The sequence below is a fragment of the Miscanthus floridulus genome, chromosome 16 (genome assembly GCF_019320115.1).
Source record: "Miscanthus floridulus cultivar M001 chromosome 16, ASM1932011v1, whole genome shotgun sequence".
Taxonomy (NCBI): domain Eukaryota; kingdom Viridiplantae; phylum Streptophyta; class Magnoliopsida; order Poales; family Poaceae; genus Miscanthus; species Miscanthus floridulus.
In genome coordinates, this window is record NC_089595.1 from 94,742,202 (window position 1) to 94,765,026 (window position 22,825).

At 43.2% G+C, this 22,825-nt stretch overlaps 2 protein-coding genes across 6 annotated transcripts; one reads left to right on the top strand and one right to left on the bottom strand.

Annotated features, from left to right (window-relative positions):
* The first annotated feature begins 2,713 nt into the window (after nt 1–2,713).
* Nucleotides 2,714–3,944, top strand: LOC136513739 (F-box protein At5g03100-like). The gene is made up of 2 exons (XM_066507699.1): nt 2,714–3,205; nt 3,337–3,944. Exons 1-2 carry the CDS (start codon nt 2,778–2,780, stop codon nt 3,425–3,427), a joined length of 519 nt encoding a protein of 172 aa, XP_066363796.1. The 5' UTR covers nt 2,714–2,777; the 3' UTR covers nt 3,428–3,944.
* A 5,554-nt stretch (nt 3,945–9,498) lies between these two features.
* LOC136513361 (uncharacterized) lies at nt 9,499–12,904 on the bottom strand. Of its 5 annotated transcripts, XM_066507360.1 has the most exons (8): nt 11,828–12,904; nt 11,340–11,564; nt 11,202–11,253; nt 10,561–10,682; nt 10,412–10,458; nt 10,058–10,085; nt 9,922–9,965; nt 9,499–9,818 (listed from the first exon to the last, which is right to left on the bottom strand). In XM_066507360.1, the coding sequence occupies exons 3-8, from the start codon at nt 11,224–11,226 to the stop codon at nt 9,779–9,781; spliced, it is 306 nt and encodes a 101-aa protein (XP_066363457.1). In that variant the 5' UTR covers nt 11,227–11,253; nt 11,340–11,564; nt 11,828–12,904; the 3' UTR covers nt 9,499–9,778. The 5 variants fall into 5 exon arrangements, 3 of the variants coding, with proteins under 3 accessions (XP_066363457.1, XP_066363458.1, XP_066363456.1); XM_066507361.1 differs by having other exon boundaries at nt 9,499–9,799; nt 11,202–11,564; XR_010773353.1 differs by lacking the exon at nt 10,058–10,085 and having other exon boundaries at nt 9,499–9,799; nt 10,412–11,564.
* Between the last annotated feature and the right edge of the window lie 9,921 nt (nt 12,905–22,825).

The following is a 22,825-nucleotide window of genomic DNA, read 5'->3' on the forward strand; positions in this document are numbered from 1 at the left end:
GGAGAATTGATTCTCTCGTGATCCCCACCTAAATCAGCTAGCAGCGTTGGGCTGGTCGGGAGTGATTCTCTCTTCGTAGAAGCTAGAGCTGGAGAACACCCAAACGGCCCCGTGTTGCCCGCTTTGCTTTCCTCTAGATAAAAAGGGCTAAAATACAAGGGTCAAGGCATTCGGATGTTGCCATGGGCCACGACAGTATGAACAGCCCAACTTGGATGCCTTCTCCGATCGGTTGTTTGATAAAAAAATCGGTTGTCTTCTTCACTTCCCATCGGAACCGTTTCTCCATTTGCATCCGCCATGGCGTTTTCCACCCCACACCACAACCGCCCTGACTTCGCTCCTGCTTCGCCGCGCGCGCTGCTCCTGCTCCTCTTTCGCGCGCCCGCCCCACCGCTCTTGACGCTGCTCCTGCTCCGCGTGCCCGCCCTGCTGCTCCTGCTCCGCTACCCGCCCCGCTCGACGATGCTGACAGACGCCACCACCGCAAGGAGAAGTGCCGGGCCCTGGCATGGAAGCCCTCCGGCCTTGCCTCCTACTACGGCTGCGGCACGCCGACGCCCTGATGCAGCCGGTGGAGGAGGCCGCACCGGGATACAATGCATGTTGCAAGTGTACAATTGAAATGTTTCAGTTGTTTTAGAGGTATGTTGTAAGTGTTTCATACGGATGTTGCAAAAGTAGATCAGGTTGTTGCATATGTTGCAATTGTTGTATACGTATGTTGCAAGCATTCTAATGTTTCATCTGTTTTTCAAACGTATGTTGCAAGTGTGTTTATCTCCATGTTATATATGTTTCACACATGTTGCAAGTGTTTTATTTGCATGTTGCGTATGTTAACAATGGTTTTCAAGTTTTTTTTGCAAGTGTTTCAGACACATGCTTCAAGTGTTTCATCTCTCTTCAGACGTATGTTGTAAGTGTTACATCAGATCATGTGTCGCACATGGGATGCGCGTGAAAGCGGGAAGGGACGCCCGCAGTCCCCCCGTGGGTGCGTGAAAAATAGGCACGGGCGGGGGGGGGGGGGGGGGGGGGAGTGCAGGAGCGCGTCAAGGAAATGAATCAGGCCGGACGATATCCGATCTACCTTTTTCAAAAAAAAAATCACAATCGGGTTCAGAGGGGTACGGGCGGCACCAGCGAAAACAGGCATGCAGCAAGGGCAACAGGGCCTGCCTGAAAACAGCCCAACGTCGGGCCCATCACTGAAGCCGAAGATGACCCGGCCTTTTTAAGCTCAACTGCAGTTCCACTTCCTTTTTTTTTTTTTTTGCGAGAAGCAGTTCCACTTCTCAAACAAGAAACAACAGAGAGCAATCGAGAAGTTTACCAGATGTCCAGAAGCACCCCGCTTGTAACATTAAATTAACTCCCTCGAAGAATTTGAACTGGATTAAACTACTATCCACTAACGATATTTATTGTTATGGCGCCACTGCTTGATCGTCCTGGCTCCACGAGTATCTTGATTTTTGCACATGAAATCAGTTCAAACTCTATCGTATGCGTGGCGAGCTGTCGTGGTGGTTGCGTACTTGCAGTCATCGTTGTCGTCGTCGTCAGCGATTGGTGGCGTCTATCCTAATGACAAGTTTAATATAATATTTTTCTCTCACAACAAAATAGTTTCAGCTAGCTTATCAATCAGCTTTGATATCAGCCGAACAAACTTTTGAACTACTATCAGGCTTCTATCATCTTCATTGTCATTTAGTGCATTTACAATTCCACCTTTTGCTGTAATCAGTCTAGTCGCTCGTTGGTTTCAGCTAGGACTTATCAATTATAATACAATATTTTTCTCTCACAACAAACCAGTATCAGCTAGACTTATTAGCCCAGAAATCAACCAACGAACATGCTCAATGCAGCTTGGGAGTTGGGACCTCGCTTTGGTCTTCATATATCCAAGCCTTACCCATCTCCCTGTCTGACCACTGCACTCTTCTCCTGTTGAGTGAAATACTCTCGGTTGGCCGACCACTTTCAAATTTGTGTTACACGGATTGACTGGCAGCCCTGCTAGTTCCCATCAGGCACACGGCAATTGCCTGATCAGCGGCGCAGTATCGTTATAACCTACTTTGGTATCATATTTGATGATGCTTGCTAATTATAATTGTCATAACCCTAAATGTCTGTATAATCCAAAATACTTTAGTGTTGTGACATACTCTCTCTGTTCAAATTGTAAGTCATTTTAACTTTTCTAGGTCTGCACCTAAATATACATTATGTCTAGACACATAACTAAAGTTATATTTAAAAAAAATATAATGACCTATAATTTGGAATAGAGAGAGTAATATTTATTGTGATCGTGTATTCTATTGTCACAAATATATATGCCACGTCCAAAAATATCTGTGATGTGAATAAGTAACACCGCTAAAGCAATAGCCAAATAGCATGAGTTTATTAAAGACAATATTATATTGAAGATCCCAAATAAAACTCAATAACTCTAAGTGGTGTCATTATTTTTATAAAAGGACTCCTTGAAGTTGTTTCCTGTGCTTTTTCTCGCTTGCAAACCACCTCGGACATATAATAAAGTGTTCCAGAAAGTATTGTATCTATTTTCTTGGACACCAATATAGTCATGGTGGATTTTGTAAGAAATTCAGATTTGGAAATCAACAAGAATTGAACTTGGTTGTATTTCTAAGATAAAAAGAAAATCCCTTTCTCTCTGTAACTCGGCTTGCGCCAACTCGTCGGACGGGAGATACACACAACACAGCCGTGCAGGCAGTCCCAAACCCTAGTCGATGGATTCCCAAACCCTTCCCATGGAGCCGCCCGCCATTCCCCTCGGAGGCGCGGAGGACCTCATCAGCGGCCTCCCCGACGATCTTCTACACATCATCCTCATCCGCCTGCCGTCCGCCGCGGCCGCCGCGCGCATCAGCGTCCTCTCCCGCCGCTGGCGAGGCGTCTGGGCCCACATGCCGGAACTCGTCCTCGGCGGCAGCCCTGCTCCTGCTCCTGCGACGACGCCCTCGGCCCTCCTCGACTCCATCGACGCCGCCCTCAACTCCTCCGCCGCACCTACGCTCCGCAGCCTCAACATCGACGTAAGCGGATTCGACCGGTGTGACATCCCCGCGCACCGTATCTCTCCATGGCTCCACTTCGCCTCCCACCGCATCGCTGGCAAACTACGTTTCCATCTCTATCTGAGGAACTATGCCCAAAGGTACGGGGACAACATGGAGGAGCTCGCGCTGCCCATCTGCGAGAGAGCTACGGGATCGACCTTTACATCGCGACTTGTAATGTTTCTATAGATGAGCTGTTTGCTAATATTTTTTTTTACTTATTTTTCAGTTGCCGTCATGTATTACGTCGGATTGTCCTTATCATTTGCCAGAGAATTACAGTTTGGATGACATCACCTTTAATTCACTTGAAGAGATAGAGATCAGTTTCTTTACAGGTTCAGCCGAACAAGTGGAATTTGTGGAGTTGTTGCTGTCTAGATGCAACAAGGTAATCCTTAAAAGGGTAGACTTTACAGTGCCGTCTGGCCCTGTTTCTTCAGAGATCATGGAGGTTGTCCAAAGGATTCGCAGCATGTGTCATCCAAACAGCAAGGTCCAATTTAATGTGAACTGCAGGGAGGTGCCGAAGCCATAATATAGAGGGCACCCATGTGTCATCCTCACTCCACCTGGTGCTCAGTCTCTGTGGTGGTCAGTAAGCCATGGGTCGTCGAAGCTGCTCCTGTGCCTGGGTCGTCTGGTGCCTTTTGTATCCATTGAGGGTGCCTTCTTTGAAGTACATCTGTGTGGTTTGAGTTGTGGCTGACTTTAATTTCATGGGCGGCCTGTGTCCCTATGTGTTCTACTAAAACTTTCTTTCTGATCTTTGAACTTAAATCCTCTGTTCTGGCAGTATGGTTTAATCATGAATAAGTTGTGATCTTTAAACTTAAATCTGTGTTTGATATAGTTGTTTTTGTTTACTACAGTTAATATTGCCTGAGATTAAATTGGTTGGCAAGAGTTTCATTGGCTGTTTTATTTGGCACCTCCAGATTCTGCTGTCTCCTGTTTCTACTGAATAGCTGTTTTATTTGGCACCTCCAGATTCTGCTCTCTTGTTTGTAATGAATGTTTACTTCAGATTCTGGCAATCTCTATTTTTGAGACTGGGTTTTATAGCTTAACATGTCTGGTTTTGAGTTTTTTTTGCTACTCAATATGTTGCTTATTACTAGATTCGGATTGCTAGTTGTATATTACTAGACGCAGTTTCAGATTGTTAGTTATTGCTCCTGTTTCGGATTTCTTCGTAGTGTATGTACTCGCATTGGAAAACAACCGGAGGAGTTAGAGCAAATGCGAGAGGAGTGCACTTATATTGTGGATGGATTTTTAATGTAGGGATATGAATAAGATTAAAAATTGATTATAATCACTTTTTTTTAAAAAAAATATCCTTAGGTGCGTCAGTACCCCTACACTGTATATAGATCCACCCCTTGAAAACAATTATGACGCTTCAGAAAATTTAGAATTTCAACTGAACTGATACTTTTTTTTTTTGGAATGAAATCCTCTGTTCTTTGTTTCTTTTTATGCTTTTGATGACAAGTATCATAGTATTTTTTTTTAAAAAAAATCATCCGTTCTTTGTTTCTTTTTACTCTTTTGATGACAAGTATCATATTTTTTAACCTAATTTTAAGAAGACATGGCTTGCATGTACAGAAGAGATGGACTATAATTACTTCCAAGGAAAATTTAGCAGACTTGACCATTTCACCTGTGCCCTCCTGTCATGGTGATCATCTCTTGACACCACAGTGTACAGCTTCACTCCATTTACTACTGACCTTTAATTTTACCACTTCCTGGTAAGGGATGATCTACTATCTAGACCTACCATCCTAGTGAACCTGCCGTTTTAGCCCCATGTCTCAGTGACTAGTGTACCAATATTATTTAGCCCACCAGTATGTAGTGAAATGAGAGATTCTAGGTGAAATCTTCAACAAAGCTATGTAACTACTCATCTCATGCTCACTAGTCAGTTCATATCCATCGTGATATATTAATTGAATATATATATTATAACTTGCTGGATCAAATGACAATTGTTATCACTTTAATGTTCTGACCATTCAACATAGCAGAAAAAAAGGTCATAGGATTTGAAGAATTTGAAGGTCAGGGTAACTTATTGTTCACTAGTTTTCAAGTTTTTTTTCTTTAGTAGGTGTAGGTCTACTATTTTTTTAAGATGTCTTTCTATTCGCCCTTCTTGGGTGTGAGAGAAAATTCGAACAATGTCACAATCTATGACAAGAAAACCGTGATAATCTAATCTTAGGAGAGTAAATTCAAGTTGTATGGGTGTTCTGTGCTTTGGAACTTCTATTTCTATTTTGTGTGTGTGTTCTTTGCAGTGTTCTAACTTCTTTGTTTTGCTTTGTACTTAGCTGTGGTTTGTTTTTCAAGGAAGCTATGTGGCGGGTCATGCATCCAACCTAAGATAGAGATCTTAGCAGGAAGTCGATGACACTGTTTAAGACGTGTGCTCTCGGTCGCCCTCGATGAAGAGGTCCTGGATGTAGGATCAATGTGGCATGTGAGTGCCGGAACACCAGTGGTCACAACTCACAACACCCTTTGCCCGATGAGGAACATGTAGAGGGGATGGGGATCTCCTCTTGCTCAGATGGCTAGGGATTGCAAAGGTGCAGATCTCTAGGTTGGTCGACAACGAAAGGTGATGTTGGTGCCTGGAGTGAAGGTGTTGACGTCATTGTTGATGAAGCCCATCTGATTCGTACAAATTAATCTATGCACACCCCCCTACCTAACATGTCAACTATTGTAGGATCAAAACAGAACACTGCACTCTTGTCTATCCCACTCAGGGATAAAAAGATCAATTCACGCCCACTTAGCACCGTTAGTGGTCAAACCTAACGGAAGGGCCATAAAATGAAGCAAAGTTATATTTCTGGTCACATAGATAACTTCTAAACTAAAAGATAAAAAAATGAAGCTTTTGTTAGGGCAAAAAAAAAAGTAATTCTCTCAAATAATTGCATTCACCGATTCACTCCATTTACTGCTGGTCTTTTACCACTACACAAGGTAGACCTAGATCCTAATAAACCTACATATCAGTCCCCACATCTTAGTGACTCTGGTGCACCAACATTTGGTCTAGCAATATTATCTCTATGAATGCACGTTCACACATCTTACCTTTATGAGCATCTCCGAAAAATTGGTACTGGGCTGCCATGTCTCGAGATTAACGAAGTCACCATATGCATCTCTTTGTCCGGGTATGCACTCACCACCGAAAGAAATAACGCCATTAAATCATAGATTTTTTTTAAAAAAATTAAGCACCCTTATCAAGTCAAAAACTTAAATATGTGTGTACATCATTTAGCTCCAAACACTTGCTATTATTAATCGGCTTAATCTGTGTCAATCCGTGAGGTAAAGAATATACTTCTGAAAGGAAGTTAAGCAAAAGGAGAGTGAAGGAGACACTTTTTTTTTGAAGAAAGAAAAAAATTAGTTTATATACTTCCTCCATCTCAAATTATAAATCGTTTTATTTTTGTTCTAAGTCAAACTCTCTAATTTTGACTAAATTTATATAGAAATGCACGAACATCTACAACATCAAACATGATTTGTTAGATAAAAGAAATATATATTTTGATAATGTATTTATTTGATGTTGTAGATGTTAATATCTTTTTATGTAATTTTGATTAAAATTAAACAAGTTTAAGTTAGAACAAAACTAAAAAACTGATAATTTGCTATTTTACGATTAAAACAGAGGAGAATGGTTCCTTCTTTCCGCGCTTTGGGCTATTTGGTGGGCCATAGCAGGCCGTCCGAGTCCGGCGCCGCCGACTCCCCGTCGGACGGAGGCAGTCCCAAACTCATGGAGCCGCCCGCCAGTCCCCTCGGAGGCGCGGAGGACCTCATCAGCGGCCTCCCCGACGCACATCATCCTCGTCCGCCTGTCGTCCGCCTGCCGTCCGCCGCGGCCGCCGCGCGCACCAGCGTGCTCTCCCGCCGCTGGCGAGGCGTCTGGGCCCACATGCCGGAACTCGTCCTCGGCGGCAGCCCTGCTCCTGCGACGACGCCCTCGGCCCTCCTTGGCTCCATCGACGCCGCCCTCAACTCCTACGCGGCACCTACCCTCCGCAGCCTCAGGATCGACGTCAGCGGAGTCGACCGGTGCCTTGTCAGCAAGCTACGCCTCTGTCTCGATCTGAAAAAAGATGCCCGAAGGTCCGGGGGTATCAAGGAGGAGCTCGCGCCGGTCGACTCCGCTGACGTCGATCCTGAGGCGAAGCGGAGACGTCGCACCGGTCGCCTCCCAGCGCCTTGTCGGCAAGCTACGCCTGTCTCGATCTGAAAAAAGATGCCCGAAGGTCCGGGGGTATCAAAGAGGAGCTCGCGCTGCCCATCTGCGAGAGAGCTACGGAGATCGACCTCAGATTCCGGACAGATTTTTTTCGCCGGCCGCCGCTGACCGGCTCCTTCTCGGCCCTGACCGATCTGATGATATCATGCGGCCAAATGGACGGCGGCGAGCTGGGGCGCGCCGTGTCCTCTCCGCAGTGTCCGCGCCTGCAGAAGCTCGGTATCTTTGTGTCTAATCTCGGCCCCGTCTGTGACGTCTCCATTTTTTCGGAATCTCTCGAGTGTCTCGACTACAGTGTCTTGGACACCAGGAAGCTGGAGATCATGGATTATTTACCGCCGACGGATTTGGTCCACGATCGTATACGATTCTATAGGCTCAATCGAACAGGATGCAGCGCCCCAATGCTCAAAGCCTCCACCAGTTTGCTGTGTCCGGGCGTCATCTTCACCTGTCTACTGCACAACCATACATTTTATGTAATTCCAACACATGAATTTTTTTTGGTACTATAAAATTAAGATCCAACAACCTTCACTATTCTTCTGTCTCCAGTCTTCTTTTACCTTTAGACAATCACAAGATTCACATATCACATGAAATAATTTTTTTCTATGGAAGGACAAATCACAGATCTGTCGTCGCCACCGTCGCAGGTCGCGGTCGCTGCAGGGAGCCGCCGTCGGCGACCAGGCTGCTCGCCTCCGCCTTTGCCTCGCTCGACGCTCCTCCCAGACTGCTAGCTGTCCGCTCGCCCGCCGCATTCGCTTGTCAGAGCCGCGCCATGCTCGCCCGCCGCGTCCACTCGCCGGGTGAGAAAGAGAGAGGGAGAGAGATAAAAAAATCCATGTGTTTTTTTTTTGCTAAAACACATGTATGTTGTATACCATTTCTGTTCTTGGAATACTCATGTCGTCCACACGACTGATGGAGAGATATGATTCTGCCAAGGGGCTGATAGTTTTCTCGCACTTCATTGGGTAATTTGTTTATGCACAAAATTTCATAACAAATTCAATGTTAAATGTTATGTCTGCAAACTAGAGAAAATATTTTACAATTTTGTAAAAGGTAGCCAAGCTGAACACAATGTAAAACTTGATAATTTTGGATACAACTTAGTGAAAACCCCTGCTGCTTGCACTGAAGTCATTACTTCCCTATCCTTAAGAACCGTAATAGCTATTCTGAAGACACAAGTTAAGAGCAACTTTTCTATCATTCTATTCTTATAATTCATCAATAGGTCCAATGTTAATTACTTTGTTTCAAGAATTAGAGCTGAAACATTGGTAATTTTGCAAATAAAACTACTGATAATTTACTGATTTCATCTTCTCATTAAACTTAATGAAAATTGTGCATATGGCAGGAAATAGTTGGATATGTGACCTTCCTGCAAGAAATGGATAAGCTTCCAATATGTGAATCCCTTATTATTAATTTCATGGCGAATCACCATGCTCTTCTGGCAATGATGCTTCATCTCCTTAGGAGATGCAGCTGTATCAGGAAATTGAAATTATTTATTGATCCGAAGGTACTTCTAAGCTTTTAGCTTTGTGTGCGACTATATCTAATTTGTTGCAGCAATTCTATGTATTTTGAATCATGCGATCTCAGCTATCAAGGAATTTAGCCATAAGTCTGCACTCACAGTATATCAGAAACTAATATTTTATCACATTGGCAAGGCTTTCTAATGGGCAAATCAAAAAATATTATTTTATCATGTGACTTTTACCGTTTGGCAGGGCTTCTCCATCGGCTTCAGGAGCCGTTTGGAGCCGTTTTCTATCAAACGGGGTAAAATAAAATAGCTTCACTTGTGAAGCCCTAAAAACATGCTCTCACAGTAATTTTGGGTGAGATGGAGCCAAAAAAGTGGCTTCTCCAGCTCCTCCTCCAGGCCCCTAAAAACATGCTCTAACAAGGAAGCCATTTTGCTAAACGGTTTACTAAAACCGCTTCAGCTCCACCGGTGGAACTGTTCGTGGAGCTGAAGCAAAAAAAAAAAAAATGGCTTCACTAGTGAAGTGAAGCCCTGTCAAACGTGGCCTAAATTAGTATATTAGAACTCGTTAGTTATAAAATATATAGTTATATAATAAATAAATTAGATTACAGCTCTACATTTCTCCAGCTATACATGATGGAAAAGGAAATTCTTTTAGCAATTCAACTAGAAACCGAGGCGTGTCTTTGCCGCGCCCTACTAGATCGTCCAGGTAAGGGTGGTTTTTGCACTGAACATTGATCTTGGGCCCGCCATGCAGCTTGCAGTAGAAAAGGGATGTCAAGTAGATGTGTCTTGCTTGAATATTGGGCACTTGCATTAAGTTAGATTCCCTCAAACTTAATTTCTGTCTTCTTCACCCTGATAGTAGTCGATTAAGCTAATGAAAACAGTTCATATATCAATTGATGTAGAAAACAATAGACTGGTACCAGGTATTCGGCCAGGTTTTGTGTTAAGCAGAGTGAGGGAAGAGATTTTACCATACAAAGAGCGCTAGTCTGCAACTGTGCATCGGCAAGGCTGGCTGGAAAACAATGAAAGTGCAATCAATTTCAACAGTTCAACACATTCTGAATTCTTCACATATTACACGGTTTTAGTGTTGACAGGTCTTACCATTTTGTTTTTGTGAAAACATATAAGTCTGTAGGTGAAGTTGAAGCAAAATAACATTGTCAAAACAAATAATAATTAGTGCGAGGAAGATTTATTATTGTGCTACTGCAGAAAAGGGTTGCAATTGCGAAATAGACAGCTTGCTTTCTCAGTGCTTATGAATGAACAAAATACCATATTATGTATGCGACAGTATGTAGGTATTGAACAACAGGGAGAGAAATTGAGAAGGAGCAAGCTCATAATGCAAGAATAATATGAAACTTATATAATTGAAACTGAGCCTGAATCTATGGTGAAATTATTTTCATTCATCACAAGATTATATTGGATGTTTACACAAATTTCAAGTACCTTTTTGAAGCAACAAAGTGATCATCCATCATTGGTTTCCAGCACCGCTATGAACTCAGAATTTTCGATAAAATATATATCAGTACAGCACTCCAGATTTACAGAGAATCAAAATAGGACTTAATGGATGCCTTGGTAATCGTCATCACCTTCAATCGAGCAATCCTACATGTATCATTAGTAGCAAGCGCTATAACTAATGATGCCCTGTACTCAGGTAGATAGTAGGCTAATCTCTTGATCCCCATGATGATAACAAATCGTGTTTCCACTTCACATCAAAGCATCAAGGAGTGTAGATACATGTAAGATTAATGTGGTAATCTCATACTATCAGGCAGCGATGAATTGAAGGAAATACGTTTTCAGTATAATCACACTTATTTCAATTAATAGAAATATTCTTTAGTCTATTTTTTTGAAAGAAAAAGGGCAGGAGCTCTGCCTTGCATTTAAGGAGGAAAGAAATATTTTTTAGTCTACAACACCATAGTTGGTTCTTTTTTCTGAGGTACTCCTGTGAAAGGTGGAACATTGAACAGATGAGCTGAAAATTATGTGCAGGTATAGACTGACAGATGAGCTGAAAATTAAAGAAAAGAGTTAAGCTTGTGGAATGAGGAAACTAAGATGGGTAGCTGCTATAGGTGTGGCCAAACATGAAGAAGCCATCTCAAATATGACAATGCTGATATTGTCCTCAATGTTGTGAAGATTAGTTTAACTTAAAAAGGGCCATACTGAGCTATACTCTACATTAAGAAACTACGATTGTTTCCTCATGGCTAACCTGGTATATCCTTCTCCAAAGGCATTCACGTTAAACTCTCTTTGACCAGGCTCTGTTTGGTTGAAACAACACCTGCAAGTTTAGGTAAATGCCCAAAAGAAGCACAAAACGAAAGCAACCACTAGTTGAGAATCTTACCTCTTACTGAAAATGAAAATTTTAGCAAAGTATTGATTAGAGAAATTTCATTTTATTAATAGGCTTCTTCCTTGGATGTAATTTTCTGCACCTAGGGTATAGTTGCTTGTCCATATAGTAATCCTGGCTTGCCGATGTAGTAATCGTCGTCTTCTTCCATCTTTGCATATAGTAATTTGTAAAGAACTGCTTCAGTTAGATCAAACCATGATTGCTAGAAGAATCCTGTAAAACAGTAGGCTACTCAATAATTATGCAAAGCAATAAGAAAAAGCACGAAAAGGACATGTGGAGTCTTTTTTGTTGAGCATTCCAGATGCAGTCATGGACTAATTGCCATTGAATGACATAAACATCTGATATGAATTGTCATCGCAAGTCCGCAAGTTAAAACTTCTCTGTTCATGTTACCAAAGTGGGCAAGGCATTGTGTCAAACACATGACATGCAGGGTAGATGAAGAGGACGTGAAAAAAAGATCATGTTACCAGGGAAGGGATTTGAGCAGGTAGACGAAGAGGACTTGAGCAGAGGCTGGCCTGCTAGTGCACCATGACGAACAGCTCGTCGTTGAGACTCGAGACCATAGATATTGCAGAAGTACTTGCTCCCTTTGGGGACCACAAGCCCCCACCCCGCGGCAGCAGCTAGCACCGCGGCCGGCGCCTTGGCGTCGCTGTCCAGGAACCGTACCGCACGGATGTTGGCGCCGGCCTTCTTCTTCTCCGGCGCGGGCGCGAGCGCCCCGCCCCCCGCGGCCACCGTGGCGGCGGCGATGCTCGTGCGTATGGGCCGCAGGCGGCGGTGCTGCGACGACCCCGCCTTCGACGACGATGAAGCCGGCGATAGCTGCGTTGGGCGAATCTCCCGAGGTTCCGATGGGTCTGGAACTGGGCCGAAAGAAATGGTGCCTGCACGGACGGCTCGATTGAACTCAGCACGTGAATTGAACGGCCGAGAAAAACTGGCGACGTGGCCCAATGAACGGCCTGAGCTTGGCTCAGGTTTAGAGACATAGAGATATGCAATGTCACAACACATCAACTAATTAACTAACAGCTTTTTTTTCCCTAAAAACAAATGCAATTTGGTTGGTCTAGTCGACACAAGCGAGGAGAGTAAGAAGGGGCAGCTGATTCACAATAGTTAGGGGGTGTTTGGTTCAGCCAGTAGCTACTAAATTTAGTGGCTTTTAGTCGCTTTAGTAGCTTTTTTATTAAACACCTCTACTAAAACCTCCTAAACTGCTTACTAGACGCTAGTAACGAAATCGTTACTAGAACCTCCTAAAACCACCGCCGGACAGCGCTTGCCCTTCATCAATGCGCACCGTACCCCTCACTCCTCACTCTCTCAGCTCACTCACTCTCAGCTCGCTCACTCTCTCTCTCACGCGCGCTCGCTCTCCTCTGCTTTCTCCGCCGTCGCCACCAGTCCGCTCCACGCCGCCGCCGCTCCTCTCAACCCCTCCGCCCACCGCTTCTGCCATGGACGGCCACGGTTCCGAGTATCCGGACTATTACTCCCAGTCCTCTTCTCCGGCGGATCTGAATGGCTCCGGTCCGTCGTCCCCCCCCCCCCCCCCGTCGCCGGTGACTTCGGCGTCTTCTCCCAAGGTTCATCGTATGGTGCAGGCTCCTCCACTCGACGCGGCATGGAGGGGCTGGATCTGAACACCGACGCCGTCGGCTTCCCCTACATGGGCTCTTACCAGGGGCTCCTCCAAGGTGACCTCGCTCCTGGCGGTAGAGGGATGCTTCCTCTTCGCATTGGCGCCAGATCCGGTGGTGGAGGGTTCGTTCTTCCTCGGCCGACCGCAGGAGCGACCGGATCTGGGAAACGCCCGACTTCTCGCGCTGCTGTCCGCCGCTCCAGGGTGGGAACTGGCAGTAGCTGTGCCCGCGCGCCGTCAGCTAGGCTTCATGGTTCAGTTGCTTCGGGCAGCTGGGCTCCTCCAACTGAAGGAATGGAGCCAGAAGATGACGACGACATCCCGCACGAGGTGAGCTTGTTCTCTGATATGATTCGTACCTTGCTCTGTTTATTATCTATGTTATGCATGTCATTTAAGGTTATGCATGTCTGTTTTTTTACTACATTCTCATACTTTTCATTTGAATTGATGTGTTAGGTTTTATTTGTTTGATGTTCAGATCTTTATTTGTCTAATATGTTTGATGTACATGTGTTTGTTAGTTTGTATTTGTTTGATCTACAAGTTTGTATGAACTACCACTTTTTACATGTTTCATTTGAATTGATGTGTTAGGTTGTCTTTGTTTGATCTATATCTGTCTATATCTACAAGTTTGTATTTGTTCTCTGATCTGCTTCTCTACTAGTTTGACAAGGCAAATTGGTCCGATGCAAATACATTTGTGTTCTCTTGTCTTGCTGTTGATGAAATGAGAAAGGGCAATTCAAGTAAGGGGACAATGATAAGGAGAGGGTATGATAATTTGAGAGATTTGTATGAGCAACAGACTGGCCTAAAGCATGATCTTAGATGTATGAAGAATAGATTCAGCCAGCTCAAGGCCATATACAGTTTCTACAAGTGGGCACAACTACAAACAGGTGTTGGCAGCCAAGAAAACGGAGGGATAGATGCACCTCTATCTTGGTGGGATAGGCATACCAGGGTAATCTTTGTGCCTAATAATTTGTTTGCTTCTTCTACTTTGTTGTTGGTTTGTGCTAACATTGGATTCTTGTGATTTTTCAGAAGAAGCCAGACTGTAGGAAATTCATGTATGGTTTGCCTAGATTCTTTCCTCGGATGGTTGAGCTCTTCCAGAACACTGCTGTTGATGGATCAACTGCCACCATTTCTGGGCAGTCATGCCATGACCAAGACACAGGGATAGATGAGGATGATGAAGATGGTGCTGCTACTCCAGAGAACTGTGACTTACAGCCCAGTTCACCAAGTATCACAAACAGCCGCAAGAGGGCAAGCAGCACAACTGACACAGCATCAAGTCCTGGCAAGAACAAAAAAGTTCCAGTGAATGTTATCATGCAGGGGCTAGTCACTCAATTGGAGATTGCTGCTGAGAACGAAGTTAATGCATTGGAGCGAATAGCATAGAGCAAGAGAGGGGAAGCTACAAAAGCAAAGCAAGCAAGAGCTGATGATGTTGCTTGGTGCCTCAGTTTGGCTATTGAGGCTGGGGCAGACAAAGCTTCAAATGAATACTTTGCTGCTACCATGCTGTTTAGAAGTACCTACAACAGGTTCATCTTTAGTGGTCTTGATACAAATGAGCAAAGGATGGCATGGCTAAGGAGGGCTGCCAAAAATTAATTAGGACGATAGGATAGAATGGTAGATGGAGTCTCTAGTTTGGCACCCTTAATTTTATTTTGCTTAAGACTTTAAATTTATGATGAACTATGTAATCGTAATGAACCTTGTATTGCTTGGTTAACAATGTAATGGGTGTTGCTGCCATTGTTGTTGATGTTGGTGTAGGGGCTGCCATTTCTTTTATGTTAACATTCAATGCTCTTTTAACATCTATTTCTTTTGATGACCAGGCTACTGCTAGAGTGGATGCTGGTGTAGGGGGTGCTGGAGGAGTGGATGCTGGTGTAGGGGTTGCTGCTGAAGTGGATTCTGGTGTAGGGGCTGCTGTTGGAGTGGATGTTAGTGTAGGGGCTGCTGCTGAAGTGGATGCTGGTGTAGGGGCTGCTGCAGGAGGGGCTGATGTTGATGCTGGTGTAGATGAAGACTCAGATGACAAGTGGACGACTGATGATGATTGGTCAGATGAAGACTCAGATGACAAGTGGACGACTGATGATGATTGGTCAGATGTTGATGATGAAGGGGACTTCACTGATGATAAGGAAACAGCGCTGATGATGCATGTTGCTAGGTGTCAGCAGAAGAGGAGAAGGATTGCAACTGCTGTCATGCTGCTAGGTATGTACTACTGTGACAAGTTCATGAACAAGGCTAGTTATAGAGTCCCACATGAAACTGGATATCAGTGGACTATGAGAACCTTAGGAAATAGGACACAATGCTATAACATGTTTAGGATGCACAGCGATGTTTTTTATAGCCTTCACACTTTGCTAGTTCAGAGATATGGTCTGTAGTCCACTACAAAAATGACTTCTATAGAGGCTCTAGCAATGTTTTTGTGGATGTGTGGTGCCCCTCAGTCTATGAGACAAGCTGATAATAGATTTGAGAGGTCACTAGGGACATGTAGCAACAAGTTTGATAAGGTACTGTCTAGTGTGATCAAGCTAGCAGTTGATATCATTAGGCCAAAGGATACACAATTTTCAACTATTCATAGAAGGTTACAATCTCCTCAGTTTGCTCCATATTTTGATAAATGCATTGGAGCTATAGATGGGACACATGTACCCGTCACTGTGCCAATTAAGAAGGTAGTCTAGTACACAGGAAGGAAAGGAATCACCACATAGAATGTGTTAGCCATATGCGACTTTGATATGAGATTTACTTTTGTTCTAGCCGGATGGCCAGGATCAGTTCATGATATGAGGGTGTTCAATGATGCACTTGAGAAATTTGGTGACAAGTTTCCACATCCACCTCTAGGTATGTTTGTCTTTTTAATTTCTTCATTGTCTTTGTCATAGTATTTGTCATGTTACTTACACTAGTATTGTGTTGTGTAGACAAATTTTATCTTGTTGACTCGGGGTACCCAAATCGACCGGGTTTTCTTGCACCGTACAGAGGTACAAAATACCATGTGCCCGAATGGAGAGAAGGGCCAGCACCTAGAGGTAAAAAAGAGCTCTTCAATTACACACATTCTTCACTTAGAAATGTTATAGAAAGGTCTTTTGGAGTCCTAAAGATGAAGTGGAGAATTTTGTTGGATTTGCCTAGTTTTCCCATGGCAAAGCAAAGCAAAATAATAATGGAATGCATGGCACTACACAATTTTATTAGACAGAGTGGTATGATGGATGACCTATTTGACTTATGTGATCAAGATGAAAACCATGTACCAATAGAGGAAGAAATTTCAACTCAAGCAACTAGAGGTACCGCACGTTTTGGAGACGAAGATGAAAACATGAACCAATTTTGTGATTGGATAGCGAATGGTTTGTTTATAAGGTCATAGCATCGCTATGGTTTATAAACCATTTGAACATTATTTGAACATTTTTGTAAACCATTTGAACATTATTTGTACATTTTTGTAAACCTAGAATGGTGCTGGCGTGCAGCCAAGCTGTTTGCCAAGTAGCTAGTAGAGCATGCCTAGAGGAGCAGCAAGCAGAGCATGCCAGGTAGAGCAGCAAGCAGTGTAGCCAGCCGTGGAATTGGCGCCAAGGCCGCACGCGGGAGGCAGTGGTGCTACCAGGAGTCAGCAGCGCAGCACTGTTGGTGCCAAAAGCTAGGGGTACCCAATTAGCATTAATGAGGGGTGTTTTGGTCTTTATAAACATGAACCTGTCAGTTTTAGTCAATGAACCAAACATGGCCTTACTAAAATTTAGGAGGTACTTTAGTTGACTAGATTTAGGAGCTGTGAACCAAACAAGGCCTTAGTCTAGTCGATACAGGTTCCATGTAAGAAAGTTTGTTTCACATAGGATCAAGAACTTAAGTAACCCAAACCCAAAATAGTATTGGGTATACCAATACATGTATATGATAGAAGATTGCTAGGGGATCCGAACGTCATATTGTTGTTCAGTGTTGCATAGGCTTGTAAACCTGAAATATTTAGACATGCTATATCACATACATTCATGATGAGAACTAGGCCGGGTGCTCTCCTCCCAAAGGGCAAACATGAAGGCCCTCTTTTGGAACACAGGAAAGCAAAATCGTAGGAATAGGAAAATCATAGGAACATCACAGGAATGTAGTTGCAAAACAGAGAATTGAAAAACATAGGAATTTTGATGGAGTGATCATTTAGACAGGACACAGGAGAAACGTAGGATTTCTACCAAGAGCTTTGAGTGGATGTTAGATTTCCTGTAGTTTTCCTCCAAAACAGCCGACAAAGGAAAAATTCCTGCATTATTCCTATACTCCATTCCTATGAACCAAATGCATGAACAATGGAAATTCCTATAGGATTCCTGATCCTATGTTTTTCTTCTGTTTTTCCTAGGAGACCTAACATTGCTTCTTCGAGACATGTCCTGTCTGCTAACATTTTTTTTACTTATTTTCAGAAGACATCTTGTTCTGTGTCAGGCTATCCTTGTCTTCTGCCAGAGAATTATAGGCTGGATGGCATCGCATTTGATTCAAGTGAAGAGATTGGAATCAAATTCTTTACAGGTTCAGATGAACAGGAGGAATTTATGAAATTGTTGCTGTCTAAATGCAACACGGTAACCCTTAAAAGGGTGGACATTACGGTACCACTTGCCCCTAATTCTTTAGAGATCAAGGAGGTGAAAGGGTCGAGATGGCAACTAGAGGGGGTGAATAGTCTTTTTTAAAATTAATCACGTCGGCTAACCGAAACAAGTGCGGAATTAAGAAATATCGGTCTAGCCAAGACTGTACCCCTCTATCTATATTCTCTAGCACCTTCCAAAGATACTAATTAAGCAACAAAGGTGCCAGGCTAGCTAGAGCTCACCTAACCAATTCTAGGAGCAAGGTCACATAAACCTATGCCACTAGTACTTTAAGCAACAAGGGAGCTTCTACACATACTAGTAAGCAAAAGCACTAAGCCAACTAAGTTCACTAGCAATGCTCAATAACAAGGCAACCAATGCCAAATTAGAGAGTGCAATTACTTAGCTACACAAACTAAGCAATGTGACTAACAAGGTTACACAAACCAAATTAGCCACGCAAGGGAGCTACTTCTATGCTACACAAGCAAGAAGGTAACTAGTAAGCTACACAAGCTAACTAATTACAAGAGCAACAACACAAGCTTAATGTATATGAAAGTAATCGCAAGCTTGTGTAACAGGGATGCAAACCAACGGGAAGAACATGGTTGACACGATGATTTTTTCTCCTGAGGTTCACGTGTTTGCCAACACGCTAGTCCCCGTTGTGTCGACCGCTCACTTGGTGGTTCGGCGGCTAATTGGCATCACCTGCCAAGCCCGCACATCGGGCGCCGCAAGAACCTACCCTAGAAGTGAGGGTAGCTCAATGACACGCTTTACTAAAGTTGCTCTTCGCGACTCCCGCGGGGCGAGCACAATGCCCCTCACAAGATCTTCTCCGGAGCGCCGCACAAGCTTCTTGCGGGCTTCGACGGAGACCACCACCAAGCTGTCTAGGAGGTGGCAACCTCCAAGAGTAACAAGCACCACCGGCTTGCAACTTGATCACCAAGTGCCACTTGATGCAACCTCATGATGCAATCGCACTAGAATCGCTCACTCACACAATCGGATGATCGCTATCAAGTATGTGTGAGATGGAGGGCTCCCAAGCACTACTACACAAGCCACCAAGGCTCTAGTGTGCTCAGCTGCCGGCCCAAGGCCGACCATGGCTTCTATTTATAACCCCACGAACAAATAGAGCTGTTACCCCTTCACTGGGCATTTTTTGGGCCGACCGGACGCAGCACCGGACGCTGCACCGGACGCATAGATCGTGAATACCGGACGCGTCCGGTCGCTATACCGGACGTGTCCGGTAGCTGTTTGACCGCCACGTGTCCAACCGTTGCCTCCAATGGCTCTCTGACAAGATGACCGGATGCTCAGCATGAAACAACCGGACGCTCAGCCGCTGAGTCCGGTCGAGTCCAGTAAGTCTCCAGGGTCGACCGGACGCGTCAGTTAGAAACTGACCGGACGCTGAGCCTCAGTGTCCGGTTGAGTCCAGTAAGCACCCACCGACGACCGGACATGTCCGGTCACACCGGACCGGACGCTGCCAGCGTCCGATCGACTGCACTGCCGAACACTGCTTTCTGACTCACACCGGACGCGTCCGGTCCCTAAGTATGCCACCAAATATCGAACGTGTCCGGTCGCCATACCGGACGCGTCCGATCACTCTGTAACCAGCACGACTCACTCATTTTCATCACCAACTTCTTCTCCTTTGCAAATGTGCCAACACCACCAAGTGTACACCATCATGTGTATGTGTGTTAGCATTTTCACAATCATTTTTTAAAGGATTAGCCACTCAACTTGCCACGCCACTCGATCCTAGCGATGATGCAAAGTTAGATCACTCGAGTGGCACTAGATGACCGATATGCAAACAAGTTTTCCCCTCTTGATAGTACGGCCATCTATCCTAAACCTGATCATAAACTTCTCTACACACCTATGACCAGTGAAATGAAATGCCCTAGGTTATACCTTTGCCTTGCGCATTCCATTCCATCTCCTTCAATGTCGATGCAACACATGCACCAACACGATCAACAATGATATGATCCACTTCATATCATCACGTGATCATATTGGTTCATCGATCTTGACTTTACTTGCTCTTCACCGTTGCCATCGTCCATCGGTGCCAAGTCTTGCTCAAGCTTCACCACCATGCGGTCCATCACTCCAAAGCCTTCGACTTGCCCTTCACGCTTGCAACCGATCCATCAAGCCAAGTCTTGTCTTGATCTTCTCCACCTTGATCACATGACTCAATGTCATGTCTCATGTGCATTTAAGCTCCTTCATCATCACATGTGTGAGCTTTGCAACATCTCCAAGCCATTTTCACCTTCATGGCATATGTTGCTCACACACATGTACCTGTGGACTAATTATTTGTGTATCTCACATAAACACCATTAGTCCACCTAGGTTGTCACTCAATTACCAAAACCACACAAGGACATTTCAACCTCCCCCTTTTTGGTAATTGATGACAACTCTACAAAGATATGGAAATTAAGCTCTTTTGGATTCATGTTGCTTGCCCAAGCAATTTTACCATGTAAAAATAATTTTGGACAAGTACCACAAACCTGAAATGGTAGTATTAGCTCCCCCTACATATGTGCTAGAGTATTTAATTTGAAGCTTGCATATATGCATAGATTGAAATTGTGGGAGAGTAATTACTACCGAATGATGCTAAGGTGTATAGAATAAACCTTTGAAGTGTGATACCAATCGGAGTTGCACCTTTAACTTCATCCTTAGCACCATGGTTAGCTAGATGTCACTTGGAAATAAAATCACTAGATACCTCATGAGATCAACATTAAAAACAAGGTACTAGCATTACTTGTAAAACATACCAAGTGTCTAGCTATCATCCTATGCATGCTAGTTATCACATCATCATTCAAGTTCTACAACTAGCATACACCACACAAGCATGCATATTGAATTTTAAAGCTTATGCAATGCAAGCAAGCACATGAATATGCGCATATCAAATATAATCAATCAAAGTTCATGAGCTTGCTCCCCCTACTTATGTGCTTCTCTTGTCCAAGAATTTTAATCCATCTCTTTTCTTCAATGTTGCTCCCTCTTTGTCCATGTCCATGTCCAACCTCTACTTCTTTGATCTTTTATATCTTATGTCTCCCCTTACACAATTTATCTCTCCCCCTTATAAAGGCTTTTATATCTTTGTACAATCTCTCCCCCTTTGTCATCAATTTCCATAAAAGGTGAGTTTCTCATTCATGCAAGGGTATGCATTTTGGGGTAGATGGTTGAGGCTTGAGTCTTGTATTTTTGATGGACATCACTTGATTGTTGGAATGACACCAATTGTAAATACCACTTGTAACTTGTACCACTTGTATCTTGTGTAGGGCTTCTTCAGATACCACACTTAGATTCGTGTTATCAATTTGTGTGACAACTCCCCTTTGTGATAGCATGGGTCATCCAATTGATACACTTGGGCTCTTGTAGTTGAGGGATGCCTTCTTCATTTGATGATCACTTAAAGTTGAGGATCGCTTATGGAACCATCGTCTTGCATGATTGATATCATGTATAGATACCACTTGTAGGAAGTGAATACCATTTGAAAGAATCTTCTAGTATGGAACCACTTGTTTGATTTATCAATAAAGATCATTTCTTGAACATTTGCTATCTTCATGAGTACCACTTATAGGATACCACTTGTGAGTTGATCTAGACATTATTTATAGATTCTTGATAAAATACTTGAGTCTAGATACCATTTGAAACATACAAACTAGATATCCATTTGCATTGTTGTCTTGTGCTTGTACTCTTATCACTAATAAGCTTCTATGATTGACTTGAACTAAATTGATTTGTCTAAGCTTCCAAGTCTGGTTTGAACCAATGACAAGCTTCTTCACACCTCTTGCAAGGGTTATCTTGCCAATGTTGTACTTGTCACTTGTTAGCAATCCAAATTGAGTCAAGTACTTGGGATCACTAGCTCATGAACAAATCCATACACTAACCACTAGATCAAGTAATCATTCAAATAATAGTGGTAGGCTATGAATTTAAACATTTCATTTGTTATGCACGATCCTATGAAGCATGTACTATATGCACTAACCGCATACTAGTAAGGGATGAAATGATCATGCACATTACAATGATACCTTTGCTATGTTAGAGTAGAGGATAGTCACATAGATTCCAATTCATTACTCCAATAGCAATGTGAAGTCCAATTATAAGCTTGGTGAAGACCAATAGATACCATGTTGAATTTCATTCTTCACCCATATGAAATGAATACCACTTATGATCAAGTGCATTTTCTTATTGTGGTTGGCTTGCTTTATCTTTTGATCTTTGCTTGCATGGGAGCATCAACATGAGAATATTACTTGAAATATTATGACTAGCTCTCTTTTGAGTGTTGCTTGCTTTTCTTGATCAACCATTTTGATTGCTTCAACTAAGCATCTCAAATGTTCCTTAGATCACCACTTCCATGTTAGCCTTCCAAGTACCACACTTGGTTTACCTACACATAGGCGGCAAGCCCCTACACTAGGGAGAAGTGACCTCTCTCCAAGAATCATTCTTGATACTCACTTGAAATAACTTGATTGATTGATCCAAGTGATGGACTTAACTTGATGAGTAACCTTGATTCCTTCTTTAAGTCCTTTTCTTTCTTCTTGTTTAAGTTCTTTTCTTTCTACCAAATGATTTCCAATAGTCACTAGAACTTAAACTTTAACTTCATCTTGAGTTTGATCTTGATCTTTCAATTTGAGTACCGAATGTGTGCAAAGTACACTCCACAATCAAATAGCCTTGTACTCTTTGCTTGTCATGCTTCTAGATCATCTCAAAACCAAACTTAGGTGCCTCAATTACTTATAAACATATTTCCAACTTGAGGACCTTTCAATTAAAGTGACTCTAGATCAATCCAACATTTGTCACTTTTCTGACAGATTTTGTACCATTCAAAGAAATAAACATATTTCCCAAAGTACAAATCCAAATACCACGAAATTTGGTGGAGATGTTCTTTACTAAGTTATCTAGCAGATGTAAAAGTTTAAGCTTCATTTGACTTCTAGATTGCTGCCATATTTCAATTCTTCCACCACTGCTAT